This window comes from Nelumbo lutea, chromosome 3 (genome assembly GCF_056320005.1).
Source record: "Nelumbo lutea isolate HS-2025 chromosome 3, American lotus-T2T, whole genome shotgun sequence".
Taxonomy (NCBI): domain Eukaryota; kingdom Viridiplantae; phylum Streptophyta; class Magnoliopsida; order Proteales; family Nelumbonaceae; genus Nelumbo; species Nelumbo lutea.
In genome coordinates, this window is record NC_142686.1 from 90318833 (window position 1) to 90333320 (window position 14488).

Sequence of the window (14488 nt, forward strand, 5' to 3'; positions counted from 1 at the left end):
AGCATAATTCAAACCACCATGGTTTATGAATTCAGTCAAATGTGATACAGATAACATATTGTAATTCAGTCACTGGTTGGGTAAAAGTGACAAAAAGTAGAAATAAAGAAAGAAAGAAAAAAAAAGAAGCTCTATTCTTAACTAATGACTTTCCCCGGGGCTAATTACTTTTAGTATATACTTATCGATTGTCATTTTTGGTTTCTATCACTTAAAAGTGTAGATTAAAGAAGGGGTGAGTGACAAGAATCAAACATCAGAGAAGGTCAATCACGCCAAAGAAACTATAGTATTTTTTTCTTTTTTTCTTTTTTTTTGAATTTTTACAAACCTTAAAGTCTAAAGAGGTATTATATTTAGTCCCAAAAGTTAGAAAGTGCAAAGCACCAAACAAGAAAGACATACCATCTGTCAATCCTCTTATGAAAAATAATTTTATGTGGCCCACTTTTTATCACAGCCCTCCACTTTTATCTCAAATGGGGCCTTATCTCCTTATCCTACTCATCTTTCTCCCCTTATAGCCAAGTGGAAGAAGCAGAATCACCCAATCTTGATAATCTATTAATTGGTAGACAACCTTTTGCACTAGCATTGTTCTCAGCCATGAAAGTTATTTTTTACTGGACATTTTCCCCAATAAAAAGGAAAAGAATAAGAAAGGGAAATCCCTAGAAAGGAAAAATAATTTTAGGGGTGCAATTGAACTGAGCCAAGGCGAATTTTAGTACGAATTGGTTTGATTTGATTAAAATATTATTAGATTCGAGTTTGAGTTCGAGTTTATCTCAAAAGCTCAAAAATGGATATTTTTGTAATATATATTATATTCTATATTTATAATATATATTATATTCTTGTATTATACATAGAATATAAAAATATATTTTCATAGTACATATTATAAAATATATTTTTATATTTTATAATATATGTTTACATGTATGTTTATACTAATCTAACCAGACTTGTAAGCTTTAAAGGCGAAATTTTTATTGGCTGAGTTTAAGTTCGAATAACTAATTGAACTTACCTCGAGATTCAAAGTCAATTAGTGCTCAATTGAATGCTTTATACTCTCTTCTCAGTAGGGTATCAATAGATCGGGTTTAATGAGGGTTTGTCTCAATCTGAATCCCAACCTTAACTGATCCAATTAATCTGACTATATAATAAGAGGGGATACTGAATCCACCCGCCCCATTTCATATGTACCACTCAACCAAGCTCATATTTACAAATATTTCAGTGCTACAATATCAACAGATCAGATTTAGTATAAATTCATCTAACCATCTTAATCTGAACCCGACCCGAAACCTATTAAGGCTTAACCCATTACGTAAGTGTAGATTTTTCACTTAACCCAGCCCACTGACATATCACTACTTATCGGTATCTTTAATTTGGTTGGTTCTGTACGTATCTTAATTGATTAATTAGTATTAGTTCTACATATTTTAATTGGGTCAGTCAAATAATTTTTCTTTTCAATATATTCATGCCAATTGTTCTGTAACCACTTTGCGAAAAAACAATTAGATTGCAATCTTTTATCCATATTGGTGAAGCATATTGAGATTCTAAATAACCTACATTTAGCAGTAATTCTTGACCTTAACCAAAAAGATCGTTTGAATATATTGAAAATCTTAAGATTCAAATATTCGAGTTCAATGAATTTTACAGACATTAATTTGGTCCATTCTATTACATTACCCATAAGAAAAATGTTAATATTGTTGGGCATCGGCTTCAATTCATCACAATGATTTCAACCCGTTGTTTGACCTGCCACCCAGCCGCAATTCCGGTTTGGTTCAACCTCTGACCCATTTAATTAATCACAAAAAACCATTCGACTTGACCAATAATCAATTGACTCGAATGCTTAAACCGTTTCTGTTCAGCTCTCACCCAAGAACCAAGGTTAATTATATCGCAATCAATATATTGGGGTGAATGGGACGTTTTGTATCATTTCTGGCTACATCCTGATATGTTAAATTTTGATCAGTTTTTGTTGTTTACAAGGGGCAGGCCTTAGACAGGTCACCTGTAAATTTTTGAGTAAAACCTTGATTCTTGGGTTACTGCTGATACTTTGAATTTTGATTGAAACAAACGACACTTTTTTTATAACAAAATAGACATCACTTGTTCACTTTAAAATAATGTTCCAATCAAAAACCGGTCTAGAGACTCAACCATTTTTATTTCTGAATCGTGGGTCATCGGTTCAATTATTTAGGTCAAACATTAATGATTTAGTCTCTTGGATTGGATGGTTTTTTTATCTAGATTTTTTGGCCAAATAAGGATTTAACGTTTCATATAAATCGAACCCAAAATCATGACTAAATCATGATTCAAACGGTTCAATCGATCGGATCAACTGAAAACTCTTTGGAGGTTGGTAGGGTGCCATAATTATATTTGAGCATGTGGACAGACATATAACCTATAGATCCAACCTAGCTTGCTTTTTCAAGTCTACATATCACCAATAAATCCAAGCTTACTTTGTGCAAGTCCGCCCCACAGAAACAAAACAGACCAGGAACAACTAATCTTATCATCTTCTTACAAATGTCACATATATATATTTGGGTCTCTCTCTCACACATACAGAGAGACTTAGACTAATGGGTCAAGGTCAGAATTGGTATCTATAGCGATATGAATAGGCATGCTTTTGCTTTTGACCAGGATAATGTACCTGCTGGAATAATAAACCAGAGTTTGGCCCCCAAATTATTGGCCGGTGAAGGGCCCCTTCCGGCCACCAGCGCCAAAACTGACTACTTACTTCCAGGGTAGGATTCGATATCCAGACCTGGGACCAGGTTAAAAACCACCCCTTTAAAGTCAGAAACTGAGGAAAGTGGCTGATCTGATCTAATCCCACATGGGAATTTTCTTTAATATCTTTCCTAAGTGTAAGCTCGAGATCTGTGGTGATCCATGGAGTTAATGGTGGTCTCCATGTGCACCACGTTTAGCTGATATGAAATCAGCAGACCATCCATGGTGTCTACTTCAGCTGAGTTTCATTTAATTTGACCTCTCATATATAAAGAAAAGGGGGTCCCTACCTCAGAAAAAGGATGGAAAATGGGCAGTGCTGACGGTTAATGCATGGTTAAGGAATAAAGCGGAAGGGCTCCTCGTCCGGTAGTTGAAGAATCAACAAAGTGATCTGCAGACTCCTTACACTTTGGTTTTTTATTTACATCTCTTCTCGCCTCGCATCCATGGAAAAACCTTTAAACTACGCAAAAGCATATATAGAAGAGAAAAAAAGGTGACCAAAAGTATTGAAGAGCTGTTATGCATTCCACGTCCCAAAGTGTGAATTGCTTTCCCTTCAACCAATGAGGAACGCTCCGCCCAACATTAACTTATAAGTAGAATTAACAAATTTATCCTCACTCATCTCTAACATAACAAACATAAATTACTGAAGAAAAGTTACAAAATAGATGAGAGAAGCGTTCTCCCTCCCTCTCCACATCAATGGCAGCTTCTTCTTCTTCTTCTTCTTCAGCTTCATTAGGTTGTGTGTTGTTTGTTGCATTCTCTACCGACAATGACGGATTTGATGATGAATCAATGCAGTGCAGTCAAATGGGTCAGCTTTTTTGTTGGGTATTTTATTACCCATCAAACGATTATTAGTGCAGCATCAAGAATCTGTCGTTTGGATAAATGGGTGTCTAATATACTGGTTTAGATTCTCATTTTGCCTGTTAAAGTGCAAAATTAAGAAACTATACACTACAAAATCCCATGTATAGCCCTTATTCCCCTAAAAAATATATATATATACATGCACCCCATTTTGTCTAGAATGGTCTTCTCATTAAGACTCCGAAGGTCAATAAATATACATATACCCAATATCCAATGCTTTCATATTCCTTGTTTGTTGCCTGCTTCATAAATACCATTTAAAAAGAAAAGGAAAAGAATCAGATTACTGCTCATAATAATCCAAAAGTTCTAAACTAGCTACAGCCAAACAACCCGTCCCATATAATAAATACAACTGCATTAAGATTTTGAAGAAGAAGAAGAAGAAGAAGAAGAAGAAGAAGAAGAAGAAGAAGAAAAATGTAACAATATTATAATTATATACAACTTGCTTGATGCATTGATTTTACATTGTTGCCCTTGGGCCCTTCTTTTCCTTTCTCATTCCACCCCCCACCCCAATAAAAAAAAATAAAAAAAAGAAAAGAAAAGAAAAACCCAAGTGAAATATGGTGAAGTTTGAAAAACAAATATATATAAAAATTATCATAAAAAAAATTTTATGGCCTTACCCGAGTAGCAGAGGAAGTAAGAGAAATGGTAGCTGAAGAAGTTGATGATGTAGTCGCCAATGTTGAAAGGCCGACATTATAAGCCATGGTTCCATCTGGTTGATAGAGACCATAGTTCCGCTCTGACGTTGGTCCAGGCTTCATGTCTTCATTGAACAAAGCAAACAGATAAACATCTAGTCTCTGATTAGGTCTCAAAGGGGTCCCTTCATTCCCCAACTGTCTTCTCAGCAAATTCCTGTTGTAAACTGCTGCATTTTCCACAGTTGCACCAACTTCATCTGGGTCCCCTTTTGATGGCCATCCAGTCTCTGAAACTCTAACTTCCAACCCACCATAACCCATTCTAGACACAGCAAAAACAACAGCATCGACCTGTGCATAGAGCATGTTATCATAGCGTAGCTTGGTGTAAGGATCAACCATTCCTTCATTTGGGTTGAAAAGCACATAGTCCAGAGAAACCCTGAATGGGTCATCCTTGTAAGCGAAGTATGGGTAAGCGTTGATCCAGAAGGGTGATCTTGTGGTTGCCAAGAAGTGCAAGTATTCGCTCATGACACCAGTCAGGTCCTCCCGAAAGCTTCCGGCCGACGGTGGGTATGAGTTAGCCAGAACTGCTAGAGAATTGGCCGTCGAAACCTGGATATATTGATCAAGCCCTAATTGAACCAGTGCTCCATGGATGCTGATCATTGCTGGGACAACATTTGCCATTAACGTTGTATCTTCACTTGTGAAGACCTCATTCCCAACAGCGATACCAGTGATCCTCGTCGCAGGAAAGTATGGCCTAATGTGTGTGGCCACCCATTGATAGGCTTGTTGTGGGTCGATTAGAACGTCAAGCATTTCATTTTCTACAGTCACTATGAGATCAACGCCTGAGTTTGCAAATGCCGTCAGGACTTGAGGATTGGTGTCATAGATCCTCGCTTTGCTGATCCTGAGTGATCTTAGGAGCTCCAGGACCTTGTCCGGTGAAGGAAGATCGTTGGCAACTTGGCCGTAGTTGATACCTAGTGCTGCAACTCCTCGTAGAAAACCAAAACCTGTAACACCCAGCATCAGAAGAGTTAATTAATTCACCATTCCAGATGATCATCAGGAAAAATTTGAGATGATGACACAGCAGTTAAAAGCTGACAGCTGGTGGACGGAAGCCATGAAAGAGAATAAAGCAAATTAATTAAGAACAATGCAATGCAAGGGAGGGAATATATACCGCCTGTGATTAAGACAGAAAGCAAAAGAAAATGGTGAATTATGCTAGCTCTGAAAGCCATGCAGAGAGAAATAATGGAGATGGATGGATAGAGAAGAAAAGGGAGTAGAGAGGGAGAGAAATATAATAGCTAGGCAGAGGTTGGGAATTGGCCGGGATGGAGGAGAAACTATGTATTCCTTTCTTTACTTGTTTGCACTTTCTGGGGTGGGCGTTTGGGGGGGGGTTTGGGTGTGGCTTGCCTTGTCAATTTTGCCTTAGCACTTGCCTCTTAACTGGTTTTTAAATGGCTGGGTTTTTCTCATGTTCTGTCTGTCGACGGCTCCTTTTTTGCGATTGCTGGTATCTTTCCAACGATGCCACCTCCCCTCCTCACAGTGGCTCACACGCGGCCTAAACGCTTGCTTAGTTTCATTACCAAACTAACCCCCCACGAAAGCTTCCTTCGAACAAAAGAAATACAAAAAGCCCACAAATATGTTTTTAGAACTGGGCGCCTTCATAATTTATGTTTTTTTAAAAATTGATGAATAAGTTAGATTATTTAATTCCATACTAAATACCTCATCTTATATTTCTTATATATCTTATATATATCTATTAAATGGATAGGGGTGGTCTCCCCTTTCGCCAAATGGCAGCCCTTTAATATATATATATATATATATATATACTTCCACCAGGTTGACGGTTTAATCGTCTCATTCGAATCAATGACTCATTGTAATAACAAAAATTACAAGCAAAAATTATTGAACCATTTTGGCCTCGGTTTTTGGGTTGATGGTTCGACCATCTGGTTTGAACGAACGACCTGTTCTGACAACAAAATTTATAAGGAAAAAATTGAGTGTGTGAGGTCCATTAAGCATTACAATACGTGTTATGTCATTCAAGTAAGTGACTCATACGACCCGAAAATGGAACCGCTCTAACCATCGGTTTTTGGGTTGATAATTCAACCGTCTGGTTCAAATGGATGAACAACCCGTTCTGACAACAAAAATTAAAAAAATAAAAAACAGCCAAAAACCATTGAATCTCGGGTCAATGGGTAGTTGACCGATTCAACGATTTTTGGCCAAGGACCGGGATTGGGGTAAAATGGAACCGGTTGCCTAGATGTTTCCCAATTAAAAAAATAATAAATAGCGATTCAACTGTCCAATTCGACAGACGACCGTTTCTAACAACAAAAATTACAAACAAAAAATTGAGTGTGTAAGGTCCATTAAACAATATCATATGTGTTATGTCATTCGAGAGACTGACTCATACGACTAAAAAACGGAACCATTCTGGCCATCAGTTTTTGGGTTGACAGTTCGACCGTCTGGTTCAAATGGATGGCCCGTTCTGACAACAAAATTTGAAAAAATAAAAAATGGCAAAAACCATTGAACGGGTCAATGGGTTGACTACCTGGGTCAATGTGTCGTTGACCGGTTCAACGGTTTTTGGCAAGGAGCGGGATTGGGATAAAATGGAACTGGTTGCCTAGACAGTTCCTAATTAAAAAAATAAAAAAATGGTCAAAAACTATTGAACGGGTCAACAATTCGATTGTCCGAGTCAATGGGTCATTGATCAATTCAACGGTTTTTGCCCAAGGACTGGGATTGGGGTAAAACGGAACCGGTTTCTTAGATGGTTTCTGGGCCGAAATGTCCGTCTGTTTGAGTCAACGACAGTTCAAAAACCAGGGTTTTTTGTGCTTTTGGATTTTCACTATTCAAAGGTTTCTTCTACTATTTGTTTTATTTGAGTGTGTGTGGTATGCTCCTTTTTTTTCATTTTTTGCTTTTGTTTTGTTTTTGTTTTTGTTTTTTTTTTTTTTTTTTTTTTTTGTATTTGGTCTTCTTCTTCAAGATCCTCCAAAACAGTCTAGGGTTTACTACCATTTTATTTCTTCCATTTTGTTTTTTCTTTGGTTTTTTTTTTTTTTTTTTTCTTACAAGATGATCTGCTTTGTCTCTTTCTTTGATTGCATGTATGTTCAGCTTCGTTTCAAAGAGGAACTTTGAACTTGATTTTTTGATTTTTCTCCTTGGGTTTTTTCAGTTTGGTGGATTTATTGTCAACTTTTTCTATGTTTAAGGTCACTTTGGATTTATCTTTCAAGGTTTTGGAAAAGAAAAGAAAAGAGTACTACTACATAAATGGACTTAGAGGTCTAACACGTCATGCCAGGCCACGGACCGGCTAGCACAGCATGACACGATGACACGATGGTCCGAGCCGTGCTAGGCCTGAGGTTTCTGGTCCACGGGCCAATATAGTATGGCACAACTATGCATGGCGTGCTGCTCGCGGCCTAGCAACAGTCTAGGGTTTACTACCATTTTATTTCTTCCATTTTATTTTTTCTTTGGTTTTTTTTTTTGTACAAAGTTTTTTTTTTTCTTACAAGATGATCTGCTTTGTCTCCTTCTTTGATTGCATGTATGTTTAGCTTCGTTTCAAAGAGGAACTTTGAACTTGATTTTTTGATTTTTTGATTTTTTGATTTTTTTCCTTGGGTTTTTCAGTTGGTGGATTTACTGTCAACTTTTTTCTATGTTTAAGGTCACTTTGGATTTATCTTTCAAGGTTTTGGAAAAGAAAAGAAAAGAGTACTACTGCATAAATGGACTTAGAGGTGTAACGGGTTGTGCCAAGCCACGAATTTGGGCCAGCCCGGCATAGCACGACACGATGGCATGATGGTCCGAGCCATGCTAGGCCTGAGGTTTCAGGTCAGGCCAATATAGTATGGCACAACTATGCATGTCATGCTACTCGCGACCCAGCCCTAGCACGGCTAGTCACAGGTCGGCATGGCTTGGTCTGTGGGCCGTGCTTGGCCCATCCAACTTTTTAGGGAGTTTTTTTACAGAAATACCCCCAATAGCTAAATAGGAGGTATTTATGTATTTTGGGTTTTGGGGGGAGAACAGAAAGAATGACATAAATGCCCCCCAACAGCTATATAACAACTAGTTTGGGGGTCATTTTGAGTAAAGTGATAAATAATTTTACAATGACCAAAATACCCCTCCCAACAACTTAAAATCAACTATTTTTAGGGTATTTTGGGCAATTGAATTATTTTCAATTCCTATAAATAGCCCTATTAAATATTTTAGTTTTACTTAACAAAAAAATCAAAAATGTCAAAAAACAAAAAAAATTTGGCCCGATTCGGCTCCTGCCCAAGGCCTGGCTTGTGGCGCAGCCCAGCACGACCTATAGCCCGCACAGGCTTAGGTCGTGACCTTGTGAGCCATGCCAGACCGGCCCCCAAATTATCCCTAAAGACGGCAGCACGGCCCACGGGCCGGCACGACGCGAGCCATAGGCCGTGCCCGGCCTCCGTTTTACACCTCCACCATTTTCCTCTTCATCAACTAAAGGTGTTCTGACAATTTTGTTATGGTATTCTTCATTTTGGATAATAATAATAATAATTTCTATTAATGAATGTCATCTTTACAGGTCTGGTCAGAGAATCCCATGTATGCCATGACTGGAGACACCATATTAGGTTTGGGTTTCATCTCCTCTCACCCATGAATGAAGAATGACCGACGAACACTAGCTAGCTTTGATCGGTTTTCCAATGAAGTAATGCACCAGAAATCAGAATACCAGATGGCATTGACAGCATGAGAAGAACCCCAGAAGTAGTGTTGTTGCAGTTGAAAAGGTTGTAACACTTGTAGCTTTAGCCCATTAATTACTGTCACATGCATGCATGGTATAAACTGAGTTACAGAACGGACAAATTAGAACAAATTAACATCGATGGTGGTGGGGGTGACAGAATCACTGGTGGTAGGCTTCAGCCTTTAAAGGCATGTGAGGTGTATGGAAGAGACATAGGGACTTGCTCCAAGAGAAATATAGCTACCCTCCTTGCTTATGAATTGATTGTGACACAGAATTTAATTAGCCAGTTGCCTCCCAGACATCCTAGCTCTTAAGTACTAATCTACCATCAGAAAGTTTATCAAAGGAATCCTGTGGATGAGGCTAAAACAAATTCGAATTCGCATTCCAACCGTGTATTGGGAACATCTCCCTGTGACAAATATGGGAGATGTTCCGAATGGGGCACTGGTGAAGCACGTTGTGTGGGACGCCAATGTAAATTCAATAAATTCTTCTTTTCAGCTTTATTCTTGATATCTATTTTCATGTTGTACCCACAAGGACCCTTTTCTCCCTAATGTGCTCTGGTCTAACAATTAATGGTGGCTGAGAGGGTGTTTTTGTCTCCATTTTAAGCATTTAATGAAACCCTCTTTACCTATTATCTCCATTTTAATGTTTTGGTGGGAAATTCAAAAGAAAATGGGAAAGTGTTGGTAAGTGGATAAAGAATAGAATACGTGGTGATTGAGACACAAGTACTCTTATCCTTCTATCCCTTCCAAAGTCACTTTCTTTTCTTGACCTCGTTTGCAAAAGAAAGACAATATCCACCAACTGTTTTGGTTTGTGTCTCAAAGAAACCCAGCTTCCTATTACCTTCTTTTATCGTCCCATCTTCTTGACTGTGAACTCAGCAATATGCATGTAAAAGTAATGCGTATCCTCGTGGCTATGGGCTGGATATGATTAGGCTCAATTTGGTCCAATCTGACTAGCTTGGACGGGGTCAAGATTTGCATTTTTGGATTTTTGAGTAAAGTAGGAATGTAAAGTGTCTTGAGATATGGATCTACATACACGTAGATAAAGTTTTTGCGCCCATGGCTCGCCGTATTCCGCAGTTGGAGGAATAGGGCCACCCACACCACCGACACCGACTCACTCACACCTAAGAGATTGGTTAGCCTGCCCTTTGCAGAAATGTGTCAAACATTATCTCATATGCCCTCACTAGCTAATTAGGGTTGTGTACTTGTGTTTGGTACTATGGTGTTTCAGGTGAGAACATTTTTAACTTGGATCGTGGCATTTGAAACACATCATAGATGAAGAATTTAAGCGTTCCGGTACAAAATATAGTGCAAAATATTTTACCAAGTTTCGAAATAAGGCTACAATTGAATAGAGCTCTAATTAAATAGCTTGGGTTCGAATTCAATTAGGTTTGATTCGAGTTTGAGTCTAATCGAATTTGAGCTCAATCAATAAAAAGTTTGGCTTGAAGGTCCATGAATTTGGATTGATTAATATATGCATACATATATATACATATATATGCATATATATATATATATATATATTATAAAATATAAAAATATATTTTTATATTCTATATAAATATAATATATGAATATACTAATTGAGCCACCATTAGTTGGTGGCTGATGACTTTGGATACCGGATATCGGCTTGTCCTCCCGAACATGGGCAGATACCAGAAAGGCTTTGATTGACACCAATTGGTTTGATTAAGTATAAGAATATACCTTGGAGAAGCGAGTTGATGACTTTGGATACTGGCTTGTCCTCCCCGACATGGGCAGCCAATGACCCAAGTAGCCAGCCAACATCCAGGTACTGACCTACACGTCAGGCTATTCTTATCCAATTCACACGCCTATCGCTTCCGAAATAAACGGTGGCACATTGCCCAACTAGTAGGGACGATGACCCTAGTTCCATCCACTTTGCGGGGAAGTAGATGAGGAACATCATCAATGCAGGTAGAATGTGCCCCATGGGCCAGTAATCCTTATTGCCCTCGGATATCTCAAACACCTCTCCTGGACCCCAAAGCCTATATAAAGGCACCCCCATGCCTTCACAAGGTATGCCCGATTATGTGCAAATTAACTCTCTGATTCTCTCAATCTCTCTGCTTTCTTACTCATTAGATCGGCTAACTTAAGCATTGGAGTGCTCAACCCAGGTTTAAGCCCCCGGGCGCTCTGATCCTATGTCTCTTGCAGATCGGTTTGCCGACCTCAGCATACGTACGTCTGAGTTGTCCTCTAATAGGAGAGTTGGGCAATTCGAGCTACATCAATTGGCGTCATCTGTGGGAACTCGAGCGAAAAGCTAGTTCAATTTCCCATTAACTTCTTCTCACCATGTCATCACCAAAGAACACTCAAGTCGACAAAACCTCCGATGGAGGGCAAATGCAAGCAGTCAAGCCCTGAGCAAATCCTGCCAGCGTGGATCATCAATAGTTTCAGGCATTGATGCAGTACATGCGAAGCATGGACCTGCGCATGCAATCATGGGAGTAGCATTTTGCCACTCTTGAGTCAATACCACTACAGGTTCCATTGCAGATGCAACCACCCCCTTAGAACTAGACTCAAAATGCCAATTGGCTAATCACCCCATAGAAGGATAGGTATCGACCCCATGACGTCTTGGAGGAGCCCGCCAAGATCCGAACTTCCAAAGCGTGGAACACTACTTATGTCCCTGACGAGGAGGGTAGTAGCAACCACCTGCGCCAGGTCGGACAACTCAACTTTGAAATCGGGGCCTAAGCGGAATAGGCATAGGAAGCGTCCGAGACACAAACCTCCAAGAGCCAGTTAGGCCTAAAGGTGCAAGATCGTTAGATGAATCTGGCCAAGGACCAAGAAGCTAGTCAATCAAACACCTCGAGCATGCCCCAATTCACCCATGCATCGCTCTTATCAGTCGAGATCCTTATCGAGCCCCGACCCAAGGACTTCAAGGCCCCGGACCTAAAAACCTATGATGGAATCAGCAACTTGGTCAACCATGTGGAAAAATTTCAGGCGATGATGCAACTACACAGAGTGAATGAGGCTATTATGCCTTACCTTCCTGACCACATTCCGCCAAGCCGCTCATATATAGTATTCAGGCTTGGCACTAAGCTCCATCTTTGGGAGCATGGGAGCATGTGTGAAGGTTCAACTTGGAATCCCTATAGATCTAGAACCTCAACCTCGCCATGTAGATGACCGCGATGATTCATGGTGTTCGAGACCCACACTTGATGTTGTTACTGGAAAAACATCCCCTAGAGGATATGGGGAAATTCCTTAAGCGGGCCTAAAAATATATAAACACTGAGGAATCGCTCTGTGTGAAAGAAGAGCTAGTTGGAACAAGAAAGAGGAAGGAACATGACAATGACCGAGGTGAAAGCAACAACAAGTACAATCGGTGAGACAACAAGTCATCCAGGTACTCCAGGTCACCAAACAACCATTCTAGGTAGTTCTCCCCAATTCTCCAGGTCATCTTCAAGAAACTCCAAGACTCCCCCTGTGAAGTACATGAATTACACCCCGTTGAATGCAAGGATGGGGGAGATTCTAATAGAAATCAAGTCAGATGATTACCTGAAGTAGCCACCTCACCCGAAAGGAAACCTAGTGAACAAGAACCAGGACCGATACTAGCACTTCCACAAGGAGAAAAGGCATGACACAAAGAACTGCCAGAACCTCAAAGACGAGATTGAGGAGCTCATCCGATGAGGTTAATTGAAGAATTTTATCAAGAATGAGGACCGACCTACTGAGCCACCAAGAAACCCACCGAAAGACCAGCCCCAATAGAATGAACAACAACTTGTTGGGGTGATCAATATAATCACCGATGGATCAATGGTAGCGGGTTACAGCTCATCGGCCGAAAGAGAATCAATGCACGACCTGAATGATGAGGAAGAGAACCCTCCAAAGAGGCCAAGGACCAAGGAGGTGATTTAATTCACTGATGACAATGCGTGAGGGGTTCACTACCCCCATGATGACGCCATAGACAAGTTGATCATTCAGAACTATGAGATAAAGTGCATCCTAGTGGACAACAACAGTTTGGAAAACATACTTTTCTTGGAATATTTTGAGAAGATGAAGCTAGATAGAAAATACCTCATACCTATTGACGTACCACTAGTCGATTTTAGCATGGATGTCGCAAGTCCTCTCGGGAGGATCAACCTATCAGTTACAGTGGGGACCATGCCAAACAAGATTTATTTCAAACATGACTCTTTAGTTGTTGAAACTTAATCACCATACAATGCCATTCTTGGCCGTGCTATCCTGTATGCACTCCAAGATGTAGTATCAACATACCACCTAGCCATGAAATTCCCCACTGAGTACGGAGTTGGTGTTGTGTGTAGGAACCAATTAGAGTCCTAGAAATGTTATGTGGCAGCCTTTGTTATTAACCATAGACTTAACATAGATCTCCTAATTAGACCTACAAAGCAAAGGAAAAGGAACTTTGCCTTAGAGAGGTGGAGGACCATTGGCGAGGAAGTTGGGAATCTCCTCAATGTCAACTCCATTTAAGAAGTAGAGTACTCGAGATGGATAGTGAGTGTGGTGCTCATCAAAAAGGCAAATGAGAAGTGGCGTATGTGCGTTGACTACACCAACCTAAACCGAGCCTACCCAAAGAATAACTTCCCACGTCAAAGAATAAATAGATTGGTAGATGCCACCTCGAGGTTCAAGCTACTAAGCTTTATAGATGCCTATTCTAATTACAAAAAATCTAGATGGATCTAGCAAACTAAGAGAAAACTACTTTTGTAATTAAAACTAGGTTTTACTATTATAAGGTCATGCCTTTCGGCCTAAAGAATGCTAGGGTGACCTACCAATGTCTTGTAAACAAGTTTTTTTTTAATTTAATTGGTAATAAATTAAAGTTTACATAGATGGCATGGTTGCAAAATGTAAATCTTCTAATTTTGTTATCTTTGATTTATCTGATGTGTTTACCACTTTACAAAAATACAACTTGAAGCTCAACTCGAATAAATGTGTGTCTAGCATCACATCGGGTAAATTCCTTGGTAGTATAATTATCTAATGTGGCATCGAAGCCAACCCCAAGAAGATCCAAGCAATCCTTGATATGCAATCTCTGAGGATTGTTGCCCTCATTTGTTTCATGTCTAGGTCAGTTGGGCGTTGTCTACCCTTTTTCCAAACCATAAAAGGCCTAAGACTTTGAATGGATTTAGGAGTGTCAGTTCACCTTCGATAAG

The 14488-nt window shown here is 39.5% G+C and overlaps 1 protein-coding gene and 1 long non-coding RNA gene across 3 annotated transcripts; one reads left to right on the top strand and one right to left on the bottom strand.

Moving 5' to 3' along the window:
• Nucleotides 1–3261: 3261 nt before the first annotated feature.
• LOC148866697 (glucan endo-1,3-beta-glucosidase 14-like) lies at nucleotides 3262–5804 on the bottom strand. Of its 2 annotated transcripts, none has more exons than XM_088975767.1 (3): nucleotides 5551–5804; nucleotides 4326–5377; nucleotides 3262–3932 (listed from the first exon to the last, which is right to left on the bottom strand). In XM_088975767.1, exons 1-3 carry the CDS (start codon nucleotides 5609–5611, stop codon nucleotides 3846–3848), a joined length of 1200 nt encoding a protein of 399 aa, XP_088831893.1. In that variant the 5' UTR covers nucleotides 5612–5804; the 3' UTR covers nucleotides 3262–3845. The 2 variants fall into 2 exon arrangements, with proteins under 2 accessions (XP_088831893.1, XP_088831892.1); XM_088975766.1 differs by having other exon boundaries at nucleotides 3262–3935; nucleotides 5551–5743.
• Nucleotides 5805–8824: 3020 nt separating this feature from the next.
• Nucleotides 8825–9451, top strand: LOC148866698 (uncharacterized). The gene is made up of 2 exons (XR_016109410.1): nucleotides 8825–8942; nucleotides 9025–9451. It is a non-coding gene; the product is annotated as an uncharacterized LOC148866698 (long non-coding RNA).
• The last annotated feature ends 5037 nt before the right edge of the window (nucleotides 9452–14488 follow it).

What these genes read in the sequence shown, in the direction of transcription:
- LOC148866697 (XM_088975766.1), bottom strand. Translation starts at nt 5,611, where the DNA reads ATGGCTTTCAGAGCTAGCATAATTCACCATTTTCTTTTGCTTTCTGTC. An exon ending in TTCTGTCTTAATCACAGGCG is followed by an intron (nt 5,378 to 5,550) that starts GTATATATTCCC and finishes TGGGTGTTACAG; the next exon opens with GTTTTGGTTTTCTACGAGGA. An exon ending in TTACTTCCTCTGCTACTCGG is followed by an intron (nt 3,936 to 4,325) that starts GTAAGGCCATAA and finishes GTATTTATGAAG; the next exon opens with CAGGCAACAAACAAGGAATA.